Source organism: Nerophis ophidion, linkage group LG09 (genome assembly GCF_033978795.1).
Source record: "Nerophis ophidion isolate RoL-2023_Sa linkage group LG09, RoL_Noph_v1.0, whole genome shotgun sequence".
Classification (NCBI taxonomy): domain Eukaryota; kingdom Metazoa; phylum Chordata; class Actinopteri; order Syngnathiformes; family Syngnathidae; genus Nerophis; species Nerophis ophidion.
In genome coordinates, this window is record NC_084619.1 from 3,672,172 (window position 1) to 3,698,507 (window position 26,336).

The 26,336-nt window shown below is 40.2% G+C and overlaps 2 protein-coding genes across 4 annotated transcripts in view; both read right to left on the bottom strand.

The window, feature by feature from the left end:
* Positions 1–5,159: 5,159 nt before the first annotated feature.
* LOC133558746 (cystatin-C-like) lies at positions 5,160–7,450 on the bottom strand. Of its 2 annotated transcripts, XM_061909904.1 has the most exons (4): positions 7,314–7,450; positions 7,037–7,190; positions 5,462–5,560; positions 5,160–5,377 (listed from the first exon to the last, which is right to left on the bottom strand). In XM_061909904.1, exons 2-4 carry the CDS (start codon positions 7,178–7,180, stop codon positions 5,288–5,290), a joined length of 333 nt encoding a protein of 110 aa, XP_061765888.1. In that variant the 5' UTR covers positions 7,181–7,190; positions 7,314–7,450; the 3' UTR covers positions 5,160–5,287. The 2 variants fall into 2 exon arrangements, with proteins under 2 accessions (XP_061765888.1, XP_061765887.1); XM_061909903.1 differs by lacking the exon at positions 7,314–7,450 and having other exon boundaries at positions 5,161–5,377; positions 7,037–7,290.
* Positions 7,451–14,621: 7,171 nt separating this feature from the next.
* LOC133558912 (exportin-5-like) overlaps positions 14,622–26,336 on the bottom strand; it is a 60,005-nt gene continuing 48,290 nt past the window's right edge. For both annotated transcript variants that reach the window (XM_061910072.1, XM_061910073.1), the window contains 6 exons: positions 23,186–23,245; positions 18,972–19,066; positions 18,779–18,886; positions 16,161–16,298; positions 15,933–16,097; positions 14,622–15,780 (listed from right to left, as the gene is read on the bottom strand). In XM_061910072.1, the coding sequence (XP_061766056.1) occupies positions 15,631–15,780; positions 15,933–16,097; positions 16,161–16,298; positions 18,779–18,886; positions 18,972–19,066; positions 23,186–23,245 (716 nt within the window). In that variant the 3' untranslated portion in view covers positions 14,622–15,630. The remainder of the gene's footprint in view (positions 15,781–15,932; positions 16,098–16,160; positions 16,299–18,778; positions 18,887–18,971; positions 19,067–23,185; positions 23,246–26,336) is intronic.

The following is a 26,336-nucleotide window of genomic DNA, read 5'->3' on the forward strand; positions in this document are numbered from 1 at the left end:
AGGACAATAGGCCAGCGATTCACCCAGTAATGGTTACTATAAGTACATTTCAAGTATCCTAGATCCACTGTACATTGAAGCTAGGACATGTGCAGCATGAAACTTGTCTTGAGCTGTGTGGTGTTGGTTACACTTGTTGTAAAGATTTATTAATAGGGATGTCAAAAATAACAGTTAACTAATGTGATTTACCACATTTTCCACTTTGAATCAGTCCATCTTAGGTGGCGTTCCTGGGTGTTGTTGATAAATGGGTTTTGCTTTGCATAGCAGAGTTTTAACTTGCACTTACAGATGTAGCGACCAACTGTAGTTGCTGACAGTGGTTTTATGAAGTGTTCCTGAGCTCATGTGGTGATATCCTTTACACGATGTCGTAATTCCACTGTACATTGAAGCTAGGACATGTGCACCATGAAACTTGTCTTGAGCTGTGTGGTGTTGGTTACACTTATTGTAGAGCTTTAATAATAGGGATGTCAAAAATAACAGTTAACTAATGTGATTTACCACTTTGCATCAGTCCATCTTAGATGAGCTCGGGCCCAGCGAAGCCGGCGGCGTTCCTTGGTGTTGTTGATAAATGGGTTTTGCTTTGCATAGCAGAGTTTTAACTTGCACTTACAGATGTAGCGACCAACTGTAGTTGCTGACAGTGGTTTTATGAAGTGTTCCTGAGCTCATGTGGTGATATCCTTTACACATTGATGTCGTAATTCCACTGTACATTGAAGCTAGGACATGTGCACCATGAAACTTGTCTTGAGCTGTGTGGTGTTGGTTACACTTGTTGTAGAGCTTTATTAATAGGGATGTCAAAAATAACAGTTAACTAATGTGATTTACCACATTTTCCACTTTGAATCAGTCCATCTTAGATGAGCTCGGGCCCAGCGAAGCCGGCGGCGTTCCTTGGTGTTGTTGATAAATGGGTTTTGCTTTGCATAGCAGAGTTTTAACTTGCACTTACAGATGTAGCGACCAACTGTAGTTGCTGACGGTGGTTTAATGAAGTGGTCCTGAGCCCATGTGGTGATATCCTTTACACGTTGATGTCGTAGTTCCACTGTACATTGAAGCTAGGACATGTGCACCATGAAACTTGTCTTGAGCTGTGTGGTGTTGGTTACACTTGTTGTAAAGATTTATTAATAGGGATATCAAAAATAACAGTTAACTAATGTGATTTACCACTTTGCATCAGTCCATCTTAGGTGAGCTCGGGCCCAGCGAAGCCGGCGGCGTTCCTGGGTGTTGTTGATAAATGGGTTTTGCTTTGCATAGCAGAGTTTTAACGTGCACTTACAGATGTAGCGACCAACTGTAGTTGCTGACGGTGGTTTTATGAAGTGGTCCTGAGCTCATGTGGTGATATCCTTTACACATTGATGTCGTAATTCCACTGTACATTGAAGCTAGGAGATGTGCACCATGAAACTTGTCTTGAGCTGTGTGGTGTTGGTTACACTTGTTGTAAAAGCTTTATTAATAGGGATGTCAAAAATAACAGTTAACTAATGTGATTTACCACTTTGCATCAGTCCATCTTAGATGAGCTCGGGCCCAGCGAAGCCGGCGGCGTTCCTGGGTGTTGTTGATAAATGGCTTTTGCTTTGCATAGCAGAGTTTTAACTTGCACTTACAGATGTAGCGACCAACTGTAGTTGCTGACAGTGGTTTTATGAAGTGTTCCTGAGCCCATGTGGTGATATCCTTTACACATTGATGTCGTAATTCCACTGTACATTGAAGCTAGGACATGTGCACCATGAAACTTGTCTTGAGCTGTGTGGTGTTGGTTACACTTGTAAAGATTTATTAATAGGGATGTCAAAAATAACAGTTAACTAATGTGATTTACCACTTTGCATCAGTCCATCTTAGGTGAGCTCGGGCCCAGCGAAGCCAGCAGCGTTCCTTGGTGTTGTGGATAAATGGGTTTTGCTTTGCATAGTAGAGTTTTAACTTGCACCTACAGATGTAGCGACCAACTGTAGTTGCTGACAGTGGTTTTATGAAGTATTCCTGAGCCCATGTGGTGATATCCTTTACACACTGATGTCGGTTTTTGATGCAGTACCGCCTGAGGGGATCAAAGATCTGTAATATCGCTTACGGACCGTAGATGGTAAAATCCCTAAATTCCTTGCAATAGCTCGTTGAGAAATGTTCTAAAGCGGTTCGACTATTTGCTTCCAAATGTATTGTATTATAATGTATAAAACTCATGAGTATGAGTTTATTTGTTTGTCATAATTCCTCCTATTGACACGTTAATTATAGTGCACCTCTAATAAAAACACAAAGTTGACAAATATATTTTTGCCTTAACAAAAATGTTATCACGTTTGCTTTGAAAAGAACATTTAAAAATCAGGCCCCCAAATCTTACAATTTTCCAATTTGCGGCCCTCAGGGGAAAAGGTTTAGACACCCTTGCACTGGAAGGCTATTATGGAGATGATCTTAGATTAGAAGATTTTTTTTTAAAAACAGCATAGCGCTCCTCTGACGAAATAGAACCAAATCAAATGTCTACTGCAGAGGACGCTTTTTCTCTATAATAAAACAAAAAAAATAAGACTAATAGTGATTGGAGAAGTCCGGCACCCCTGTCCTGAGCTCAAACTGGTAATAAATAATTCACCACTATACAATATCCTACTCTAATGTGCAATATTACCCTTGGAGTGCAATACATCTGACACTGATTGTTATTACTTTATTACTCTGATACTCTTGTTGTGTTCTGTAGATTGTATAGTATTTTGTATATTGTACAGGATTGTTTTTATTAGATAGTAGTCTGTTTTTTTCAATTCTTATTTTTTATCTTTTTTAATTCTGGTGTGATTTATTTTTATTCCACTACCGCACCTTAAATTGGTGTCCTTATTCTCGTTATTTGCAAATATGACAATTCTGTTCTTCTTCTATGGAAATGTGGCCCTCAGAACAATTTAGTTGAAATAACGCCACTATAGACGCTTTGGCTCAAGCTGTTTTAAAATGTGTGACTTGTTGTGTGTGTGTGTGTGTGTGTGTGTGTCTATGTTTATATGTAAATCTATTTTTTCATTTGTTACAGATTATCCATGCAATTTATTTGGAGCACACATACTGTACTCCTTCACCTTTACACGGGGCTTCTCGCTTATTTTCTGTTAGACCCCACCCTAGGGAGAAGAAGAAAACATTTTGTGGCCCCCCTCTCTCTCCGCCTCGACTACAAATAAATGATAAATGGGTTGTACTTGTATAGCGCTTTTCTACCTTCAAGGTACTCAAAGCGCTTTGACACTACTTCCACATTTTACCCATTCACACACACATTCACACACTGATGGAGGGAGCTGCCATGCAAGGCGCCAACCAGCACACATCAGGAGCAAGGGTGAAGTGTCTTGCTCAGGACACAACGGACGTGACGAGGTTGGTACTAGGTGGGAATTGAACCAGGGACGCTCGGGTTGCGCACGGCCACTCTCCCCACTGCGCCACGCCGTCCCCAAATAGTATGTTTTGTCTTTAAAATTGTTAAAAGTACACCTCTGCGTAACATTGTATCCTTTTAAACATTTAAGAGAGCAACTTACAACAAATAATTACTAACACTGTTATTAGTGTGAAAATATAAAACATTCTCCATCCATCCATCATCTTCCGCTTATCCGAAGTCGGGTCGCGGGGGCAGCAGCCTAAGTAGGGAAGCCCAGACTTCCCTCTCCCCAGCCACTTCGTCTAGCTCTTCCCGGGGGATCCCGAGGCGTTCCCAGGCCAGCCGGGAGACATAGTCTTCCCAACGTGTCCTGGGTCTTCCCCGTGGCCTCCTACCGACTGGACGTGCCCTAAACACCTTCCAAGGAAGGCGTTCGGGTGGCATCCTGACCAGATGCCCGAGCCACCTCATCTGGCTCCTCTCCATGTGGAGGAGCAGCGGCTTTACTTTGAGTTCCTCCCGGATGGCAGAGCTTCTCACCCTAACTCTAAGGGAGAGACCAGTAATCTTGTCCTTTCGGTCATGACCCAAAGCTCATGACCATGGGTGAGGATGGGAACGTAGATCGACCGGTAAATTGAGAGCTTTGCCTTCCGGCTCAGCTCCTTCTTCACCACAACGGATCGATACAACGTCCGCATTACTGAAGACGCCGCACCGATCCGCCTGTCGATCTCACCATCCACTCTTCCCCCACTCGTGAACAAGACTCCTAGGTACTTGAACTCCTCCACTTGGGGCAGGGTCTCCTCCCCAACCCGGAGATGGCACTCCACCCTTTTCCGGGCGAGAACCATGGACTCGGACTTGGAGGTGCTGATTCTCATTCCGGTCGCTTCACACTCGGCTGCGAACCGACCCAGTGAGAGCTGAAGATCCCGGCCAGATGAAGCCATAAGGACCACATCATCTGCAAAAAGCGGAGACCTAATCCCGTGGCCACCAAACCGGAACCCCTCAACACCTTGACTGCGCCTAGAAATTCTGTCCATAAAAGTTATGAACAGAATGGGTGACAAAGGACAGCCTTGGCGGAGTCCAACCCTCACTGGAAATGTGTCCGACTTACTGCCAAGTTCTGACACTGATCATACAGGGAGTGGACCTCCACAATAAGACAGTCCGATACCCCATACTCTCTGAGCACTCCCCACAGGACTTCCCGAGGGACACGGTCCAATGCCTTCTCCAAGTCCACAAAGCACATGTAGACTGGTTGGGCACACTCCCATGCACCCTCAAGAACCCTGCCCTGATGAAATATTAACATTGCAACAAATGACAGTTCTGCCGGTTTAGTTTACTAAATTACAAACTTTAAATTTCCCGCGGAGTTTTCCTATTGAAAACGTCACGGAATGATGACGCCACGAATTGTAGTGGACATCTTAGCTCTGCTCCACACACGGCTAAAAGTAGTCTCTGTTCATCGCGTAATTCCACAGTATTTTGGACATCTGTGTTGCTGAATCTTTTACAATTTGTCCAATTAATAATGGAGACTACGAAGAAGAAAGTTGTCGGTGGAAAGCGGTGCATTGCAGCGGGCTGTAGCAACAAAAACACTGCCGGTGTTTGTTTACATTCCCCAAAGATGGCGGTGAAGCTTTAAAACCTGTGCACCTCACTACATTTTACAGTAGACAATATAAATGCACCCAAGAATTAAAAAATGGTATACATTTTAATTCACCTTTTTTATTCTACTCAGATTTTTAGACTTTTAGTTAAGTACTGCTCATATAGGCATTATATTATTCCAGACTCCTTTACTTTAAAAAGCAGTAATCAAGACGTTCGAGGTTGACACTTGGTTTGAGAAAGCACGTAAGAACCCTGCCAGGGGATTTCTGTAACAATGAAGTTGCACTGAAGCCCCTGTAATTAAATCACAATAATACAAAGACATGTGCACAATTAAACTTGCCTTGACTCGGTTGCAACATTTTAGGTCAAACTTGCCTTGATTGAAAAGTGGTAAGGACAAGTTTGGGGCATGTTTGTGCAGACCACCGTGCGGACCAGCTCCACATCCAGGAAGTACTTCAAACCAACCACCACCTGCCGGAAAAAAGAACGAGGTATAAAAAGAACAAGCAGCGTTGGTCGGGTCCGCCTTTGGCTGCTGCCCCCGAGACCCACGTTAGAAGACGCCTTGGAGCCACTATTTTGAGAATCTAATGCATTGTGAAAGTAATGCAGTTGTTGTATTGAAGTGAAAATATCAAACTTCCTGTTGATTTTTGCTAAAGTATGTTAATTATTAAAATGTAGGTCTAAGTGAGACCTACATAGTGTTTTTTGTTTCATGTCTCCCTGACATTCCTACCGGAAGTTACAAGCAGTTTTGTCTGTGTGTTCTTCCTAGGAGCAGTTTGTCCGTGTTGTATTCCTAGGGGGGCGGTAGAGCGCAATTTTGAGTTTAGGTTTTTTTTCATCAGATCGCAATTTTTGCCAGACCTGATGTGTGTGTCAAGTTTGGTGAGTTTAGAGGCATTTTAAGGGGGTCAAATAACAGCTCAAAGAGACAAAAATGACATTTTTTAGGAGACTTTGCGCAGGGGTTCTTTGAAGGCGCGTAAAATCAAAACCTGAGAACTTATCATAACTCTGTTCTATACTTTTAATCAGAAGGGTTCAATCTCTCTCCTGTGCGAGTTTGAAGCCAAAACAACAAACGCACTCAGAGGAGATCATGTTTGAAGAAAGGTGACCGGTTTTTACAAAACTTTTGTTTGGAAGGGGGGATTGCAAACTTCCTGTTGATTTTTGTTGGGGGTTGTCAATCTATGAAATGTAGGTCTAAGCGAGACCTACATGGAGGTTTTTGTTTCATGTCTCTCCGACATTTTTACCGGAAGTTACAAGCAATTTTGTCTGTTTTCTTCCTAGGAGCAGTTTTTTCAGTGTTTTATTCAAAAATAGCGCTAGAGCGCAATTTTGAGTTTTGTTTTTTTTCATTAGATCGCAATATTCGCCAGTCCTTATGTGTGCGCCAAGTTTGGTGACTTTTGAAGCATTTTAAAAGCGGTCAAATTACAGCGCAAAGAGGCAAAAATTGCATTTTTTTTGCGAAAATTTTATTTTGAAGGGGTTTTTGCCAACTTCCTGTAGATTTTTGCTGAAAGAAGTGAGTGTATGAAAATTGGGTCTAAGTCAGACCTACATAGGAGTTGTTGTTTCATGTCGCTATGACATTCCTAACAGAAGTTACATGCAGTTTTGTCTGTAATTTTTTCCTAGGGGGCGCTAGAGCGCGATTTTCATTTTGGGGGATTGGTTGCTTAATATGTTGGGAAGGTTTGCTATACCGACGTGTGTGTCAAATTTGGTGAGTTTTGAAGCATGTTAAGGGGGTCAAATTACAGCGCGTAGGTGCGGAATAATAATAAAACACAGCAGTTTCAATAGGGTCCTTGGCCCATGGCAAAGGACTCCATTTCCCAGAATTGCTAGTTTAGAAAGCCACGCCCACCCCGTCATAGAAACAGGCCACAAGCACCTGAAAAGTTACAACTTCACCTCAACACTTTTTACCTGAACTTTGGCCGACGTTATATTGAAAATTCGGTAGAAAAAGTGCTCCTCCGGGTTGACTCTGTTGAATTCTGACACGGCGAAATGAGCCGCCGCCACCACGCCGGGGTCCGTCACCGGAACTCGGCGAGGCTGGCCGGTCATCGCGGCTCCACTGTTGACAATAAAAGTCACCAAATACAAAACACACGCCCAGCCGAACATGGTGCGAACCCAAAGTGTGTCCGTGTCGGCGGAGGCGTGAATATAAGGTAAAAAGATGTTGAAAGAGACTCACCTGTTTGCTATCAGCTCATTTGTGACAAGTTGAAACTGACCGCGCGACCGGAAATGCCGCGTTGCCCGGCAACCGACGTTGCTATGTTGCCATCAAGGTAGCACAAAGTGGCGTAAAAAAGAATTTTTTTTTTTTTTTTACATCCATCCATTCATTTTCTACCGCTTATCCCCTTTTGGGGTCGCTGGCGCTTATCTCAGCTACGGTTGAATAATAAAACAAAACTTTCAAGTTTAATCAAGTTGTTTCCTACTTTTTTTTGGTGATAGTTAGAGCAGTGTTTTTCAACCTTGTTTGAGCCGAGGTACATTTTTTCTGCGTTGAAAAAATGCGGAGGAACGTCGCAGGCAGAAATTATTTAAAATTTAAACTCACTTAACAGTAAAATGTGGTTGTCGCAATTGTTGGATATGACCTTAAAGCAGGTGGCAGAGGGGTTAGTGCGTCTGCCTCACAATACGAAGGTCCTGCAGTCCTGGGTTCAAATCCAGGCTCGGGATCTTTTTGTGTGGAGTTTGCATGTTCTCCCCGTGAATGCGTGGGTTCCCTCCGGGTACTCCGGCTTCCTCCCACTTCCAAAGACATGCACCTGGGGATAGGTTGATTGGCAACACTAAATTGGCCCTAGTGTGTGAATGTTGTCTGTCTATCTGTGTTGGCCCTGTGATGAGGTGGCGACTTGTCCAGGGTGTACCCCGCCTTCCGCCCGATTGTAGCCGAGAAAGGCGCCAGCGCCCCCCGCAACCCCAAAAAGGGATTAAGCGGTAGGAAATGGATGGATGGACCTTAAAGCAGATCAATCTTAGCTGACATTGCTCAACTTTATAAGTAATGAGTACTTCCGCTAATAATCACAGTTTTGATTTATTGATTGATTGATTGAAACTTGTATTAATAGATTGCACAGTACAGCACAAATTCCGTACAATTGACCACCAGAAGGTAACACCCGAATAAGTTTTTCAACTTGTTTAAGTCGGGGTCCACGTTAATCAATTCATGGTACGCGTCAAAACAACGTTGAAAATATAAAACATTCTCCATCCCTCCATCATCTTCCGCTTATCCGAGGTCGGGTCGCGGGGGCAACAGCCTAAGCAGGGAAGCCCAGGCTTCCCTCTCCACAGCCACTTCGTCTAGCTCTTCCCGGGGGATCCCGAGGCGTTCCCAGGCCAGCCGGGAGACATAGTCTTCCCAACGTGTCCTGGGTCTTCCCCGTGGCCTCCTACCGGTTGGACGTGCCCTAAACACCTCCCTAGGGAGGCGTTCGGGTGGCATCCTGACCAGATGCCCGAACCACCTCATCTGGCTCCTCTCCATGTGGAGGAGCAGCGGCTTTACTTTGAGTTCCTCCCGGATGGCAGAGCTTCTCACCCTATCTCTAAGGGAGAGACCTGGAAACTCATTTGGGCCGCTTGTACCCGTGATCTTATCCTTTCGGTCATGACCCAAAGCTCATGACCATAGGTGAGGATGGGAACGTAGATCGACCGGTAAATTGAGAGCTTTGCCTTCCGGCTCAGCTCCTTCTTCACCACAACGGATCGGTACAACGTCCGCATTACTGAAGACGCCGCACCGATCCGCCTGTCGATCTCACCATCCACTCTTCCCCCAAGACTCCTAGGTACTTGAACTCCTCCACTTGGGGCAGGGTCTCCTCCCCAACCCGGAGATGGCATTCCACCCTTTTCCGGGCGAGAACCATGGACTCGGACTTGGAGGTGCTGATTCTCATTCCGGTCACTTCACACTCGGCTGCGAACCGATCCAGTGAGAGCTGAACATCCCGGCCAGATGAAAAACATTCTCATGCATTTTAATCCGTCCATCCGTTTTCTACCCCACCGGTTCAAGAAGTCACATTAAGAAGTCTTTTATTTATTATTGGTTAGCTTCAGAATAACAATGTTATTAAAAAGAATGAGAGACTTATTATACTCTAAATATGTTGGTCGTACTTAAAAATGCACACATTTAATTGTATTCAGTGGTAAAAAAAATATAAGACTCTCGCAGAAAAACATATTAAAATATTTGGCTTTCATGGCTCTCTCCGCCAAAAAGGTTCCCGACCCCTGCTTTAAAGCACTATAGTTCTTGTCTCAAAGTAGGTGTACTGTCACCACCTGTCACATCACACCCTGACTTATTTTCACTGTTTTGCTGTTTTCTTGTGTGTAGTGTTTTACTTCTTGTCTTGCTCTCTTATTTTGGTGGCTTTTCCTCTTTTTTTGTTGGTATTTCACCGTAAACGTTTCATGTCTTCCTTTAAGCGATATTTCCCGATTCTTCTTCAATCGAGAATATTTCAGTTGTTTTCATCCTCCTTTGTGAGGACATTGTTGATTGTCATGTCATGTTCGGATGTACTTTGTGGACGCCGTCTTTGCTCCACAGTAAGTCTTTGCTGTCGTCCAGCATTCTGTATTTGTTTACTTTTGTAGCCTGTGCCTTTTCTTAGGGGGCACCCACCTTTTGTTTAGTTTTGGTTTAAGCATTAGAAACCTTTTTACCTGCACGCTGCCTCCCGCTGTTTCCGACATCTACAATGCAATCAGCTACCGGCTGCCACCTAGTGATATGGAAGAGTATTACACAGTTACTCTGCCCAGTTCTAGACAGCACCGACACTCAACAACAACACATCATTTGCAGACTATAATTACTGGTTTGCAAAAAATATTTTTAACCCAAATAGGTGAAATTAGACAATCTCCCATAGCACACCAGACTGTATCGCGGCACAGTGGTTGAAAAAACTGAGTTAGAGAATCACTTTATATTCTCTACTGCACGCTAGTGTTACCATATCTGAATTATTGTGCAGAAATATGGGGAAATAATTACAATTGTGAGCTACGTTCATTAACTGTGTTACAAAAAAGATCAATTAGAATAATACACAATGTTGGATATAGAGAACATACAAACCCTTTATTTATTGAGTCAAAAATATTAAAGCTCGATAATTTGCTACCAAAGAGGAGAATCAATCATCAATCAATCAATGTTTATTTATATAGCCCCAAATCACAAATGTCTCAAAGGGCTGCACAAATCATTACGACTACAACATCCTCGGAAGAACCCACAAAAGGGCAAGGAAAACTTACACCCAGTGGGCAGGGAGAATTCACATCCAGTGGGACGCCAGTGACAATGCTGACTATGAGAAACCTTGGAGAGGACCTCAGATGTGGGCAACCCCCCCGATTCGAATACAAATCGTGATTCCTAATTTATTATTTTATTTATTTTAAATTGTTTTAATCAATCCAACAAACCACTACACATCAATACCATAACAATGCAATCCAATTCCAAAACCAAACCTGACCCAGCAACACTCAAAACTGCAATAAACAGAGCAATTGAGAGGAGACACAAACACCACACAGAACAAACCAAAAGTAGTGAAACAAAAATGAATATTATCAACAACAGTATCAATATTAGTTATAATTTCAGCATTAAAAATCCCTCATTGACATTATCATTAGACATTTATGAAAATTAATAAAAAAGAACAATAGTGTCACAGTGGCTTACACTTGCATGGCATCTCATAAGCTGGACAACACACTGTGTCCAATGTTTTCACAAAGATAAAATAAGTCATATTTTTGGTTCGTTTAATAGTTAAAACAAATTTACATTATTGCAATCAGTTGATAAAACATTGTCCTTTACAATTATAAAAGCTTTTATTTATTTTTTTACATCTACTACTCTGCTAGCATGTCAGCAGACTGGGGTAGATCCTGATGAAATCTATGTATTGAATGAATACAGAATCCTTTTGATTGGGAAAAATATCGTTTTTGAATCGAGAACCGCATGGAATCGGAAAGAAAAAAAGATATATAATCGAATCTCGACCCCAAGAATCGATATTGAATCGAATCGTGTGACACCCAAAGATTCGCAGCCCTACAAACTATAGTACAGACCTGGGCAAGTTGAGGCCCGGGGGCCACATGCGGCCCTTTAAGCTTTTTAATCCGGTCCGAAGGAGATTCCCAAATAGTTTTTTTTTAGATATTTAAGATGGAAAGTGGCTTCACGGTGGCAGAGGGGTTAGTGCGTCTGCCTCACAATACGAAGTTCCTGCAGTCCTGGGTTCAAATCCAGGCTCGGGATCTTTCTGTGTGGAGTTTGCATGTTCCCCCCGTGACTGCGTGGGTTCCCTCCGGGTACTCCGGCTTCCTCCCACCTCCAAAGACATGCACCTGGGGATAGGCCCCTCCCACTTCCAAAGACATGGACCTGGGGATAGGTTGATTGGCAACACTAAATGGTCCCTAGTGTGTGAATGTGAGTGTGAATGTTGTCTGTCTATCTGTGTTGGCCCTGCGATGAGGTGGCGACTTGTCCAGGGTGTACCCCACCTTCCGCCCGATTGTAGCTGAGATAGGCGCCAGCGCCCCCCGCTACCCAAAAGGGAATAAGCGGTAGAAAATGGATGGATGGAAGATGGACAGAGTAGCTGCCATAATGGCGTGCAATGATGTTTTTTGATGACCGTAAGTCTTCAACTGTATACAAAGTATTTCAATGGTTGGAATCTGCACTTTTGCATGATGTACTAGTTACTATGGTCATCTAATTAGTTACTATGGTCATCTAATTAGTTACTATGGTCATCTAATTAGTTACTATGGTCATCTAATTAGTTACTATGGTCATCTAATTAGTTACTATGGTCATCCAATTAGTTACTATGGTCATCCAATTAGTTACTATGGTCATCCAATTAGTTACTATGGTCATCTAATTAGTTACTATGGTCATCTAATTAGTTACTATGGTCATCTAGTTACTATGGTCATCTAATTAGTTACTATGGTCATCTAATTAGTTACTATGGTCATCTAATTAGTTACTTTGGTCATCTAATTAGTTACTATGGTCATCTAATTAGTTACTATGGTCATCTAATTAGTTACTATGGTCATCTAATTAGTTACTTTGGTCATCTAATTAGTTACTGTGGTCATCTAATTAGTTACTATGGTCATCTAATTAGTTACTATGGTCATCTAATTAGTTACTTTGGTCATCTAATTAGTTACTATGGTCATCTAATTAGTTACTATGGTCATCTAATTAGTTACTATGGTCATCTAATTAGTTACTATGGTCATCTAATTAGTTACTTTGGTCATCTAATTAGTTACTATGGTCATCTAATTAGTTACTATGGTCATCTAATTAGTTACTATGGTCATCTAATTAGTTACTATGGTCATCTAATTAGTTACTTTGGTCATCTAATTAGTTACTATGGTCATCTAATTAGTTACTATGGTCATCTAATTAGTTACTATGGTCATCTAATTAGTTACTATGGTCATCTAATTAGTTACTATGGTCATCTAATTAGTTAGTATGGTCATCTAATTAGTTACTATGGTCATCTAATTAGTTAGTATGGTCATCTAATTAGTTACTATGGTCATCTAATTAGTTACTATGGTCATCTAATTAAGTTACTATGGTCATCTAATTAGTTAGTATGGTCATCTAATTAGTTACTATGGTCATCTAATTAGTTACTATGGTCATCTAATTAGTTACTATGGTCATCTAATTAGTTACTATGGTCATCTAATTAGTTACTATGGTCATCTAATTAAGTTACTATGGTCATCTAATTAGTTACTATGGTCATCTAATTAGTTACTATGGTCATCTAATTAGTTACTATGGTCATCTAATTAGTTACTATGGTCATCTAATTAGTTACTATGGTCATCTAATTAGTTACTTTGGTCATCTAATTAGTTACTATGGTCATCTAATTAGTTACTATGGTCATCTAATTAGTTACTATGGTCATCTAATTAGTTACTACGGTCATCTAATTAGTTACTACGGTCATCTAATTAGTTACTACGGTCATCTAATTAGTTACTTTGGTCATCTAATTAGTTACTATGGTCATCTAATTAGTTACTATGGTCATCTAATTAGTTACTTTGGTCATCTAATTAGTTACTATGGTCATCTAATTAGTTACTATGGTCATCTAATTAGTTACTATGGTCATCTAATTAGTTACTACGGTCATCTAATTAGTTACTACGGTCATCTAATTAGTTACTACGGTCATCTAATTAGTTACTATGGTCATCTAATTAGTTACTTTGGTCATCTAATTAGTTACTATGGTCATCTAATTAGTTACTATGGTCATCTAATTAGTTACTTTGGTCATCTAATTAGTTACTATGGTCATCTAATTAGTTACTATGGTCATCTAATTAGTTACTATGGTCATCTAATTCACAGCAGTTCAGACGAGGCACCAAGCAGTGTGGATGTGGAGCGTTTCCAGCCAGCCTAAAATGAGGGTGTCAGAGACAGACACGGAAGGATATTTTTTACAAAAAAAGTTCTCAAGCTTTGTGATGTATCAGATTGTAGGTGGGTTGTTGTTTTTTTTACCCCCGTGTTCATATTTCCTTGTTTGTTGCATTTTTATTGCGTTTCGCTTGATTGTATGTCAATCAAGAGGGGACGTGACGTTTATATTTGGTCAGTATTCAGTGTTTTATCCTTCATAGTTAATATTGTAAATCCCACATTCTTTATTTTCATGTACATTCTGGGTGTCTCATTCAGTAAAACAAAATACAATTTCATTCCATCATAACTATTTTAGCATTCAATCAGACATTATGAGGTTTTGTATTTGTGTTCCTAAAAATAGATATACCGGCTCCCAGACATTTTTTTCTCTAAATTTGACCCCCTGATTCAAAATAATTGCCCAGGCCTGCTAGTAGAAAGTGTTTCTACAGGAAATATGAATACATTGTGTCAGCTGCCATAAGTTCACTAGCACCCCTAAAGACTGGGAGTATTAAATAACATTTACTGTTTGACAATAATTATTTACCTGGCAAAAGGTGGCTTACTCTGTATTTGTCTACTCATGGATTTTTTTGTGTGTATAAATAAATTACTGTTATTGTGTTTTACAGTAGCTACCAGAAACAAATAGCTCACTTGTGCCCCCTAATATTTGGAGTATTATCGAACTAGCTAATTTACAAAAAATCAAATAGCACATTAAGTGGCTTCATATTAATATTATATACATACTGTGCATCAAAAACAGCAATGTTTAAAGGAGAAATAATAAAACACTTAAAGTTAACTTCACACATTATACAGTATTCAAATTCACCTCTAAAATAGGCTGTAATCGCAACATTTTATCCAAAGGTCTGAATTTTGTACCATGCACTTCAAAAATATCACTTTACAGTTTTTCAACAAGAGAAGTAAGATCATGAGACATTTTAAACAAATCATTTATTTTATTCAAAAGCAAAATACTAACAACACTACACTTAAAAATGTAAGCGTGAACAACTTTTCTTTGTGTGTTTTTTTTTTAAACAAAAAGTGGGCAATCTTCAGAGAGAGTGGAGGCTATATTATTGAAACTAATTTGAAAGTTTGTAGGAGGCAGAGGGACCTTTTTTGGTACATTATCTAAAATGCAAAGCTGCCTGCTACATGCAATGAAGAAGAGAAAACACAAAATATGCAGGGAAAAAACTAACTTAGGGCTAAACCTACATAACGGAAAGGAAAAAAACCTCAATTAGATTTGTAAACAAACATGGTAACTACCGGTAAAAACAATTACTTGGACCATAAAGGAATATAAACGTCGCGCCTTTAAGGGCACATGTCTATTTCCATGACACTTAGGCACATGGATAATATAGAAGAAAAGTTAAAAAATACTTGGACTTACTACAGGAAATTGCTCACTCATCCGACCCAAAGTCAGGACTTTGCATTTCTTACAACTTTAGCTTATTTCCACTTTTTAACAAGACGTTGAAATCTGGTTCCGTTAAATAGCTTTCATGGCAAATGTCCCGAATAACAGATGATCCACATTGAGAGTAGTGTCCATCCAGTTTAACAGAATCATATCAAAATAAGGAGTGTGAGCCTCTTAGTATTGATCAAAGGGGCTATCCACATTTTTTTGGAAACACCCTTTTCTTCCCGGGACTTTTCTGCTTTAAGTGAAGGAATACATCCTCAACAAAGATTTTGATGCAAAATATAATCAGGACCTTGATTTATAATTAGTGTGAATGTTATTCCCCGTTGAAAATAAAACACATGTGCTTATGATTTGAGGTTGAGTCTCCGGTTGGGAAGATGCAGTGTTATAATTAAAATAATAAAAAGAAGGAGAATGAATGAAGCAATGTTGACAGATATGTTGGTTACGGCACACCTCAGTCGCACTCGAGTCCCAGAATATGAAGTCGCTGCTCTTCACTTACAAGGAGTTTTTCTCTGGCTCCAAGAGTACGGCGATCCCCGAAATCTCCTCGCTGCTCAGCACATCCGTTTCTGGCTTCGCCTTCTTAAAAAGCGACGGAAGATTCTTGATATGGACTTCTTTCTTGAACTGGTGGCACAGAGCTTTCTGTTGGCAGGAGAAGAGATTTTAGTTGTTTTGCCGACTGCCATACAATTTGTCCAACAAACCCTTGAATCACTCTGCAGATTAAGCACAGAATGTGAAAGAATGCTTGAGTGTGACAACAGTGACACCCGCTGGCCGTCGTCAGGCATTACCCCAACAGTTCCTGCGATGAGCTTCTTGAACTGGTCTTTCCTCTTTTTCTCGGCCACCTTTTGGGCATTGGGGTCGAGCAGCCGGCGGTCATAAAGCTCCAGAAAGTCGGTGTTAATGTTGGGGATCTGGTTCATCACTAATCTCAGCTCGGCGTAACGAGGGCGCTGAAGAAGGGAGAGGAAGATGTGGGCGTTGTCAGCAGAAAGATGTCTCTGTGTGAGGCTCACCAGGTTGTCGTAGATGTGCATGGCCAGCTGGGAGAGGCTGGCGCTGCAGACCTCGTGCTGCCCGTGAACCTGCAGGGCCTTGAGAACACTGATGTAGAACCAAGAGACTGCCTCGGGAAGAATGTTGCGTCCAATCACCTGCAAAGACAGCAAACAGGCGGATTGAAGACCTGAGAAGAAAACACTTTCAACAATAATAATAATTTGAGCCCGACATTTAAAACATGTTTAATATTGTTCTTGACAAATTGCACTTTAATTTTGTTTCTAATAGTGGCCAGAAACCTTTTATTAACTCAACTGTATAAAGTAACATACACTTATTAAAGAAGGCCTTTGTTTGTGCATTGGTATATATTATAGTATACATTATAAAATATATACCATTATTCATTATATTACATCATACCAGTAGATTTTGATTACCTGCAACATGTTTATTACAATGAGGCCTTTATTTGTATAAATTACTTTTATATTGATTTTAATTGCATCATTATCTTATATACTTACTGTATATAAAGTATTTCAACAATATACAGTATTTTATTACATTTTTTGAGTCAATATTGTGATTTTTTGTACCATAAAATGTTTTTTATTTTTAGAGGCTTTTATTTATTGAAATAATATCCAACTATGAGATGTTTTTATCCACTGTATCATAAAAAAAATGTTTAACGCCGTAGCGCAGTGGAAAAGTGGCCGTGCGCAACCTGAGGGTCCCTGGTTCAATCCCCACCTAGTACCAACCTCGTCAAGGACAAGACACTTCACCCTTGCTCCTGATGGGTGCTGGTTAGCACCTTGCATGGCAGCTCCCTCCATCAGTGTGTGAATGTGTGTGTGAATGGGTGAATGTGGAAGTAGTGTCAAAGCGTTTTGAGTACCTTGAAGGTAGAAAAGCGCTATACAAGTACAACCCATTTATTTATTTATGTACTATTCATTAAAAAAGACTCAAAGGTTTTGATATATACATATAAACACATATATATACTTATATGGGTGTGTATATAAGGGACAACAGGTAGAAATGGATGGATAGATATCTATCTCTATATCGATCGCTCTATAGATCTCTATAGATATATCAATCTGTTGATCTCTCAATCTATATATATATATATATATTGTATTACTAACATCAGTATGAGCCCGTTGACCTTCTAGAAACTTAAAACTGCAGCTCAGCTCACTCGCAGTTCTGGCTTGAGGTGAAGGCTAATTAGCTTTTAGCGTAACGTTAGCTCATTTTGCTGTGTGTATGTGTGTTAGGGACAGCAAAGCCCTGTCTATCTGTTATTTCACATGAACTCCATGGTGTTCAGGGATGAATAGTCTCTCCTATTGCTATTGTACTATTTTTTCAGCTATAGTTATATTAATCATTAGTAATGTAGCAGCCTAGTTTTGAATGGCAGGGTCCCTGCTATCAAATGTTGACAAAAATATAACATTTACATATCAAAAGTCAACTACAGGCTTCCCGATGCTGTAATAAATGAAGCATGATGAGTTGACTTGAAAATGTTTAATGTTGCACTTTTTATATGTAGAAGAAAGGTTTTGTCATTTTATTTCATCAAAGCAACAACTTGAGGCAGTTTAATGTGGATTAACTTCGGCAGAATTATTATAGTGTTCCCAATGTTAAAAGGATAAAGCCATTGTTTACAAATTTGGTAAATAAATAACCGAAAAATGTACATTTACTTTTCTTACTGTACCGAAAATGAACCGAACTGTGACCTCTAAACCGAGGTACGTACCGAACCGAAATTTTTGTGTACCGTTACACCCCTAATATATATATATATATATATATATATACATATATATATTGGTGTTGTCAAATGTATTTTTCTTATATTACATTAATCACCTATTAATTTATATTAATCAAGATTAATCACAGCTTATTACTTGCTTGTATAATTTAAATTTACTTTAAAAAAAGACTCAAATATTTGGACAAAAATGGCATTTTATCTTTAGAATGTCAGACAGGAAAAGGTTTTTAATGTTTTACTTGAATCCATGTAATTTGTTTGCTTATATTTGTATAATATTAAGTCAAGTCAGCATGTATTTTGTCTTTGTATTCTATGCATTGACTGACCGTATAACAAACAACCTGGGTAGTGAAGTGAAGTGAAGTGAATTATATTTATATAGCGCTTTTCTCAAGTGACTCAAAGCGCTTTACATAGTGACACCCAATATCTAAGTTACATTTAAACCAGTGTGGGTGGCACTGGGAGCAGGTGGGTAAAGTGTCTTGCCCAAGGACACAACGGCAGTGACTACGATGGCACAAGCGGGAATCGAACCTGCAACCCTCAAGTTGCTGGCACGGCCACTCTACCAACCGAGGTAAAAGAGCATGTGAGCTCAAAATTAGTTGTTTGATTAATCTGCGCATATACATGATTAATGCAATTAATTTTTGACATTCCCAATACATATAATATGTTCATAATTAAAAATTAGGATAGTTGAAATTCACCACTATATGCAATATTATACCTGTATTAAGTATTTCTATTAAGAGTGATGGGCCACTTTTGAAAGAAAAATGTCAAATATAAGACACGTGTGTCTTAGGACTGCGTTACCTGGCGCAGAAGTGTCCAGCAGATGATGGAAGCCGTGCGGTGACAGTACGTGGCGTCCTTCCATGACAGCGACGTGAAGGAAAAGGACAACAGGCTCATGTAGATATTCTGCGTCAAGAACAAAAACAGTTTAGCGGTTAAAGGTCGAAAAATATTCTCTTTTTTGTGTTTACAGGTAAGGCATAAGCGTGACCTCATCCTTCATCAGGGTTTTTCCCAACTCTGTTAACTCCTCTGTAGCCGATGCAGCAGAAGACACTGGTGTAGCATCCATCATCCCATCTTCCTCTGCACAGCAAGGGAACATTGAAACAAACACACTTAAAATATAGTCCAGTATTTAAAATATATCAATTAAAAGCATTACACATATTTATCTTTTACTATATACAGTAGAACCTCGATTTTACAAACAGGCATATGAGCCTTTTAATTTACAAGTCACAGACCAAATAAAAAAAATACCAGTATGCTGTATTGTACGAACATTTCCTGAGCGTTCAAATTTTTCATCCAAAATGCCTGCAGTGAAACCATTAATGTGCCAAGCAGCACATTTAAAGTTGGAGGGCTTATATATCTCTGTGAGCATTCACTCAGAAGAACCGGGTTGTTGTTTGCTGCTGTGCTAATTGCTACTTTGTGAGCTTCTTAAAGGCCTACTGAAACCTACTACTACTGACCACGCAGTCTGATAGTTTATATATCAATGATGAAATATTAAATGGGAACATTATCACAATTTCAAAAGGGTTAAAAACAATAAAAATCAGTTCCCAGTGGCTTGTTGTATTTTTTGAATTTTTTTTCAAAATTTTACCGGTCTCGGAATATCCCTAAATAAAGCTTTAAAGTGCCTTATTTTCGCTCTCTGCGAAGACACTGGCCATTTCCCTGTGACGTCATACAGCGCTGCCAATATAAACAAACAATGGGAATACCACAGCAAGATATAGCGACATTAGCTCGGATTCAAAGTCGGATTTCAGCAACTTAAGCGATTCAACAGATTACGCATGTATTGAAACAGATGGTTGGAGTATGAAAATATTGAAGAAGAAACTGAAGCTATTGAGCGAATAGCTATTGACGCTATTCATAGCCATAGCATGGCCGAATAGCTGCGTTAGCATCGCCGGTATAATGTGCGGACCAAACGATCAGGACTTTCGCATCTTTTGACACTGGAGCAACTTAAATCCGTCGATTGGTAAGTGTTTTTTTCGCATTAAATGTGGGTGGAAGGAAACGTAATATAGTTGCAAATGCATCTACAGGTTATCCATACATCTCTGTGCCATGTCTGTCTTAACATCGCCGGTCAAATGTGGAGACACTCTGGCACATTCAATGGGGATCTGGCGGCAGACATTTTGGCATCTTGGGGCCAGTGGTGCAACTTGAATCCCTCCCTGTTAGTGTTGTTACACCCTCCGACAACACATCGACGAGGCATGATGTCTCCAAGGTTCCAAAAAATAGTCCAAAAAAACGGCAAATAACAGAGCTGAGACCCGGTGTTTGTAATGTGTTGAAAATGAAAATGGTGGGTGTGTTACCTCGGCGACGTCACATTCTGACGTCATCGCCTCCAGCGCGATAAACAGAGAGCCGTTTAATAAGCCAAAATTCACCCATTTAGAGTTCGGAAATCGGTTAACAAAATAGATGGTCTTTTTTCTGCACCATCAAGGTATATATTGACGCTTACATAGGTCTGCTGATAATGTTCCCCTTTAACATTGCAACACATGCCAATACGGCCTTTTTAGTTTACTAAATTGCAATTTAAAATTTCCCGCGAGGTATCCTGTTGAAAACGTCGCGGAATGATGACGCTTATGTTGACGCGTGCTTGTAAAGTTATTGGTTGGAGCGGACATTTTATCCCAGCACCACTCATGGCTAAAAGTCGTCTGCTTTAATCGCATAATTACACAGTATTTTGGACATCAGTGTTGCTGAATCTTTTGCAATTTGTTCAATTAATAATGGAGACTATAAAGAAGAATGCTGTTGGTGGAAAGCGGGGGATTGAGCTGCCTTTCGCAACCAAAACACAGCCAGTGTTTCTTGTTGTGAAGCTTTAATATGGAACAGAGCGGTCAAGCGAACATGTTTCTCTACCACATGTCAACCGGCAAGTCTTTGGATGAGAAAATTGTGATATTTGCGTCCATTTTTTGTTGTTGTAGTGCTTCACTCTAACTTTCCTCATCCACAAATCTTTAATGCTCGTTTAAATTAATGGGGAAATCGTCGCTTTCTCGGTCCGAATCGCTCTTGCAGCTGGTGGCCATGATTATAAACAATGTTCAGATGTGAGGAGCCCCACAACCCGTGACGTCACGCGCACATCGTCTGCTACTTCCGGTACAGGCAAGGCTTTTTTTATTAGCGACCAAAAGTTTCTAAATTTATCGTCGATGTTCTCTACTAAATCCTTTCAGCAAAAATATGGCAATATCGCCAAATGATCAAGTCTGACACATAGAATGGACCTGCTATCCCTGTTTAAATAAGAAAATCTCATTTCAGTAGGCCTCTAAGTGTTTGTTAGCCTTTTCCCCGCATTCAGTCAAAAAAAGCAGTGTTGGTTTGAAACATTCAGGTAGTATCCACAGTGTTGTCGACATTGACTCCTCCTCCCTCTTTCTTCGGCTGCACAGCAAGAGATTAACCAACAAGGTAAGTGTTTATTTTTCATTAAAATTCATTGTAGTGACCTCGTTATTCAAGTTAAGCAGTTTTGAGATTTCCAACTGAGTGCACCATGGTGCTAGTGACATTTTGTGTGTGTGTGTGTGTGTGTGTGTGTGTGTGTGTGCGTGTGCGTGTACGCCCGAATGCACGTCGGCTGCAAACTGTCAATTTAGCTAGTTAATGTTTAGGCTTTAATATTAAATAGAAAGTTGATCCATCACCCCTTTATAATGCTTGTTTGCTGTACTGCATAATGCTTTATTTTGTTTTCAAAGTGTACACTTTTTTACTGAAATATAGACTTTTGTCAATGCTTGAACCCATTGCTCATCCATCCATCCATTTTCTAACGCTTGTCCCTTTTGGGGTTACGGGGGGTGCTGGACCCTATCTCAGCTGCGTTCTGGCGGAAGGCAGTGTACGCCCTGGACAAGTCGCCACCTCATGGCAGGGCCAAGACAGAGAGAACATGCGAACTCCACACAGAAAGATCCCGAGCCCGGGATTGAACTCAGGACTACTTGGGACCTTTGTATTGTGAGGCATATGCACGAACCTCTGGACCACCGTGCTGCCCTCATTGTTCATACCGTATTTCCTTGAATTGCCGCCGGGGCGCTAATTAATTTAAAACCTCCTCTCACTCCTGCGCTTACCAAAGGCATGCGGTAAAAGTAAGCATGCGCTAATTATTTTAAAACCTCTTCTTACTCCGGCACTTACCAAAGGCATGCAGTAAAAATTTGAGTGTGATGTAAGGATACCATCATGAAAAGCACATTCAATAAAAAAAACTTTATTATGGTCTTACCTTTATGTAACGCACGAGTCAAATACATACATACATTTGTGGAGACTATTTGGCTCTTGCCTTTCTATTTACTCTTTGCGCGCTTCCTAGTCACGTGACTGCCACTGTCCAATCAGCTGTAGTTGTATGCCGGTAGCAGGAAGTGACTGGTATGCTCTTGCTCTATTTACTCTTTGGTAACTGGGTGCTCACGTGAGGAGGGAAAGAGCACCGAGTTCCCACACCGCCAACTCCAGCGTGCCCTGCCTGTCTGTCGGACCGTCGGCTCCACAGGTATATTAATAAAACATTTTAGCATAGCGGTATTCAATAGCTTGGACCTTAAATCCTACTGAATAGCTCTTAATCTTCTTCCCTTTATGCGATTTTAAATTACCGGTATTGAAATCAGCCTCCTCCATTTTGAAAATGATGACAGGGGAAGTGTCACTCGTGACGTCACGAGTTTGACCAGGCGGTAATACTAAGCATGCGCTAATTATTTTGGGAAGCGAGTTTGACCCGGCGGAAATTCAAGGAAATACGGTTTACATTTATTCTTTTGAAGAAAATATTCTTAAATGTACACACCTTTCTATTTAGGAACACGGTTTGCTCAAGCAGCGACCATCAGCATTCCTGTTCTGTTTACTCTGTTACGTATCGCTGCTCTTGAACAAGTCTGTGCTGACAATTTGGATGTACTTTTTAATTGCAATGAAAAGTTATCGATCTGTGGAAGAATCGAGGATCCACTTAAATGTTTTTTGTTTTTTCAATTAACCATATGGAAGAAGCCCAGTCTCTGAAATGTTCTAAACTCCTGTTTCCTATTGAACAGTTGCACCTTGTATGCATAATATAACCAGCAAGGTAAAGTACAATAGTTTCCTGAAACCAGACACCATTCTTACCTTCTATTTCTTCCTTATTTGGAGCAGGTTCGGGCAGTTTTCGTGAAATACAGCTTACAACTGGAAATGACAAAAATCGAAATTTATTACACTCACAAAATATGCAAAAATCGTAGGCATGACAATCGATGGATGAATTGGTTGTGTCAAATTTATGCAAAATGGACTGCAATACTTGCTGGCAATCAGCATAAGCGCTGCTGAGTCAATCTCAACATTTCAATCAGGGTTGTGCGATATAAATTGCATACATTTTTCCAATGACAAAACTTTTAATTAGGGCTGGGCAACGATTACAATTTTTAATCGAAGTTAATCGCACTATTTCTCTGATTAATCGCGATTAACTGCATTGTATACGCAAAGCCCAATAATGAATTCAAAAGTAGTGTGTAGTGCACCTTTATTGGAATATTCTCCCACATGAACAAAAGCGCCAAAACATTTGTTTTGGCACAATTTAAATCAGTCCTTGTTAAATAGCAAATTTTATGAAAATCAACTCAAAAAATGTAAATACAAACATTTAAGCTTATTGCCACTGCCAGGGTATTTAAGTTATCCTGTTTGTTATGGAAAATAAATATAATCTACATACAAATCTCTGAGCCACAATCATAACATCTGAACAGGCAATTTCTGAGGTAACAGCAGAAACATTTTTTTTATCAGGGATCTTATGTTTAAAAAACTTATATTATAGGTAGTGGGCTGTTTTAGGGAATTTTTGATCAAATTATCCGTAGTAGCAATATTAATAATGTTGTGTTTATTCTGCGTAGTGCACTTCAAATAATTATGACAATATCTAGAAATTGATATGATGGGAATTTTCCGATTGTTTGCTTGGTGCTTTGATAAACTGAACGCATCATATACATGGTACTATATTGTGATGTTATGAGCCAGGGAATAAAAGAACTACCCTACCCAGCATGCAACAGGAGTGACGAGCATGCGCGGTAGCCCGGTATAGGTTGTGTCGCCATGACGACATCTTGTATGTTGTGATATGCGTTAAGAACTCAGCCAACACGCCTGGTCTGCATTATTCATAAATAGACAGACAACACATATACTCCGCTGCTTCACAGGCCGCTGGATGTAGCCGGCAAAGTATTCCCATGCTAGCTAGCCGGTCTAGCAAGCACGCCTCATTCAGTCCAAAACGGCCCGATCTATCCACATTCAGAATTGTCTGGCGGTCGTAAGTGATCCCGGAGTGACCACGCTGTAAGCCAGCCAGGAAATTTGCAGAATTGTCCGGTATTTTTGCCAAATGTTCCATCTTTACCAAGAGCCCCTCCACGCCGAAGCGCATCGGGGCGCTGCCATCTTGTTGAGAAAAGGCGTTAACAAAATAAAAGCATGTAAACAACATACGCAAATGTGCGATAAAATAATTGTCGGCGTTAATAGATTGATGAGTTAACTCGTAATTAACGCATTAATTTGCCCACCCCTACTTTTAATACTATCGTTACATTGTGATAACGCATGTTGATGACACATTCTAGCTGTGTCCCCTGTATTTGACAGCCACAAGCAAACAAACGCGTCCTCAACACACTGGAACATTCTAGCTAGCAGCTAATATCCCTCCACAGTGCAAAGCCAATTCTAAGTTAGCCATCCTCGCCTCCATGGCGGCAAATATTATGCGTTTCTTACAAGTATTATCGCTGGAAGACGAGGAATAGCTAAACATGCTACATCAGGATATGCTAACTGCTAAGGTAGAGATCTTGAAAGTAAAAAGAGGTGGACAGATGGTTAAAAATATTGACAGTCAGGATACGAAGTATAGAACTTTGTATATGATCAATACTACAGTGGATAGATCATTTTTCTAGAGATATATACAGCCGATATCAACGTCCGATAAATGCTTTAAAATGTCATATCGGAAATTATCGGTATCAAAAAGTAAAATTCATGACTTTTTAAAACGCTACTGTACACGGACGTAGGGAGAAGTACAGAGCGCCAATAAACCTTAAAAGCACCGTCTTTGCATGCCCCCCCAGTCACATAATACCTACGGCTTGACACACACACAGAAGTGAATGCAAAGCATACTTGGTCCACAGCCATACAGGTCACACTGAGGGTGGCCGTATAAACAACTTTAACACTGTTACAAATATGCGCTACACTGTGAACCCACACCAAACACGAATGGCAACCACATTTCGGGAGAACATCCGCACCATAACACAACAGAACAAATACCCAGAACTCCTTGCAGCACTAACTCTTCCGGAATGCTACAATATACACCCCCGCTACTCCCCAAATCCTCAACCCCGCCCACCGCAACCTCCTAATGCTCTCTCCGGGAGAGCATGTCCCTAATTCCAAGCTGCTGTTTTGAGGCATGTTAAAAAAATAATGCACTTTGTGACTTCAATAATAAATATGGTAGTGCCATGTTGGCACTTTTTGTCAATAACTTGAGTTGATTTATTTTGGGAAAAACTTGTTACATTGTTTAATGCATCCAGCGGGGCATCACAACAAAATTAGGCATAATAATGTGTTAATTCCACGACTATATACCGTATTTTTCGGACTATAAGTCGCAGTTTTTTTTCATACCACTTATACTCAGGAGCGACTTATGTGTGAAATCAACACATCACCGTAAAATATCAAATAATATCATTTAGCTCATTCACGTAAGACACTAGACGTATAAGATTTCATGGGATTTATCGATTAGGAGTGACAGATTGTTTGGTAAACGTATAGCATGTTCTCTTACCATAATATGTTACGTTAACATAGCAGGCACCTTCTCAGTTGGTTATTTATGCCTCATATAACGTACACTTATTCAGCCCGTTGTTCACTATTCTTTATTTATTTTAAATTGCCTTTCAAATGTCTATTCTTGGTGTTGGGTTTTATCAAATACATTTCCCCAAAAAATTAACCTTATACCCCAGTGCGCCTTATATGTTTTTTTCCTTCATTATGCATTTTCGGCAGGTGCGACTTATACTCCGGAGCGACTTATACTCCAAAAAATACGGTATATTGGTATCAGTTGATATCGGTATCGGTAAATAAGAGTTGGACAATATCGGGATATCAGATATAGGCAAAAAAGCCATTATCAGACAACTCTAAATTTTACTTATAAAAAAAT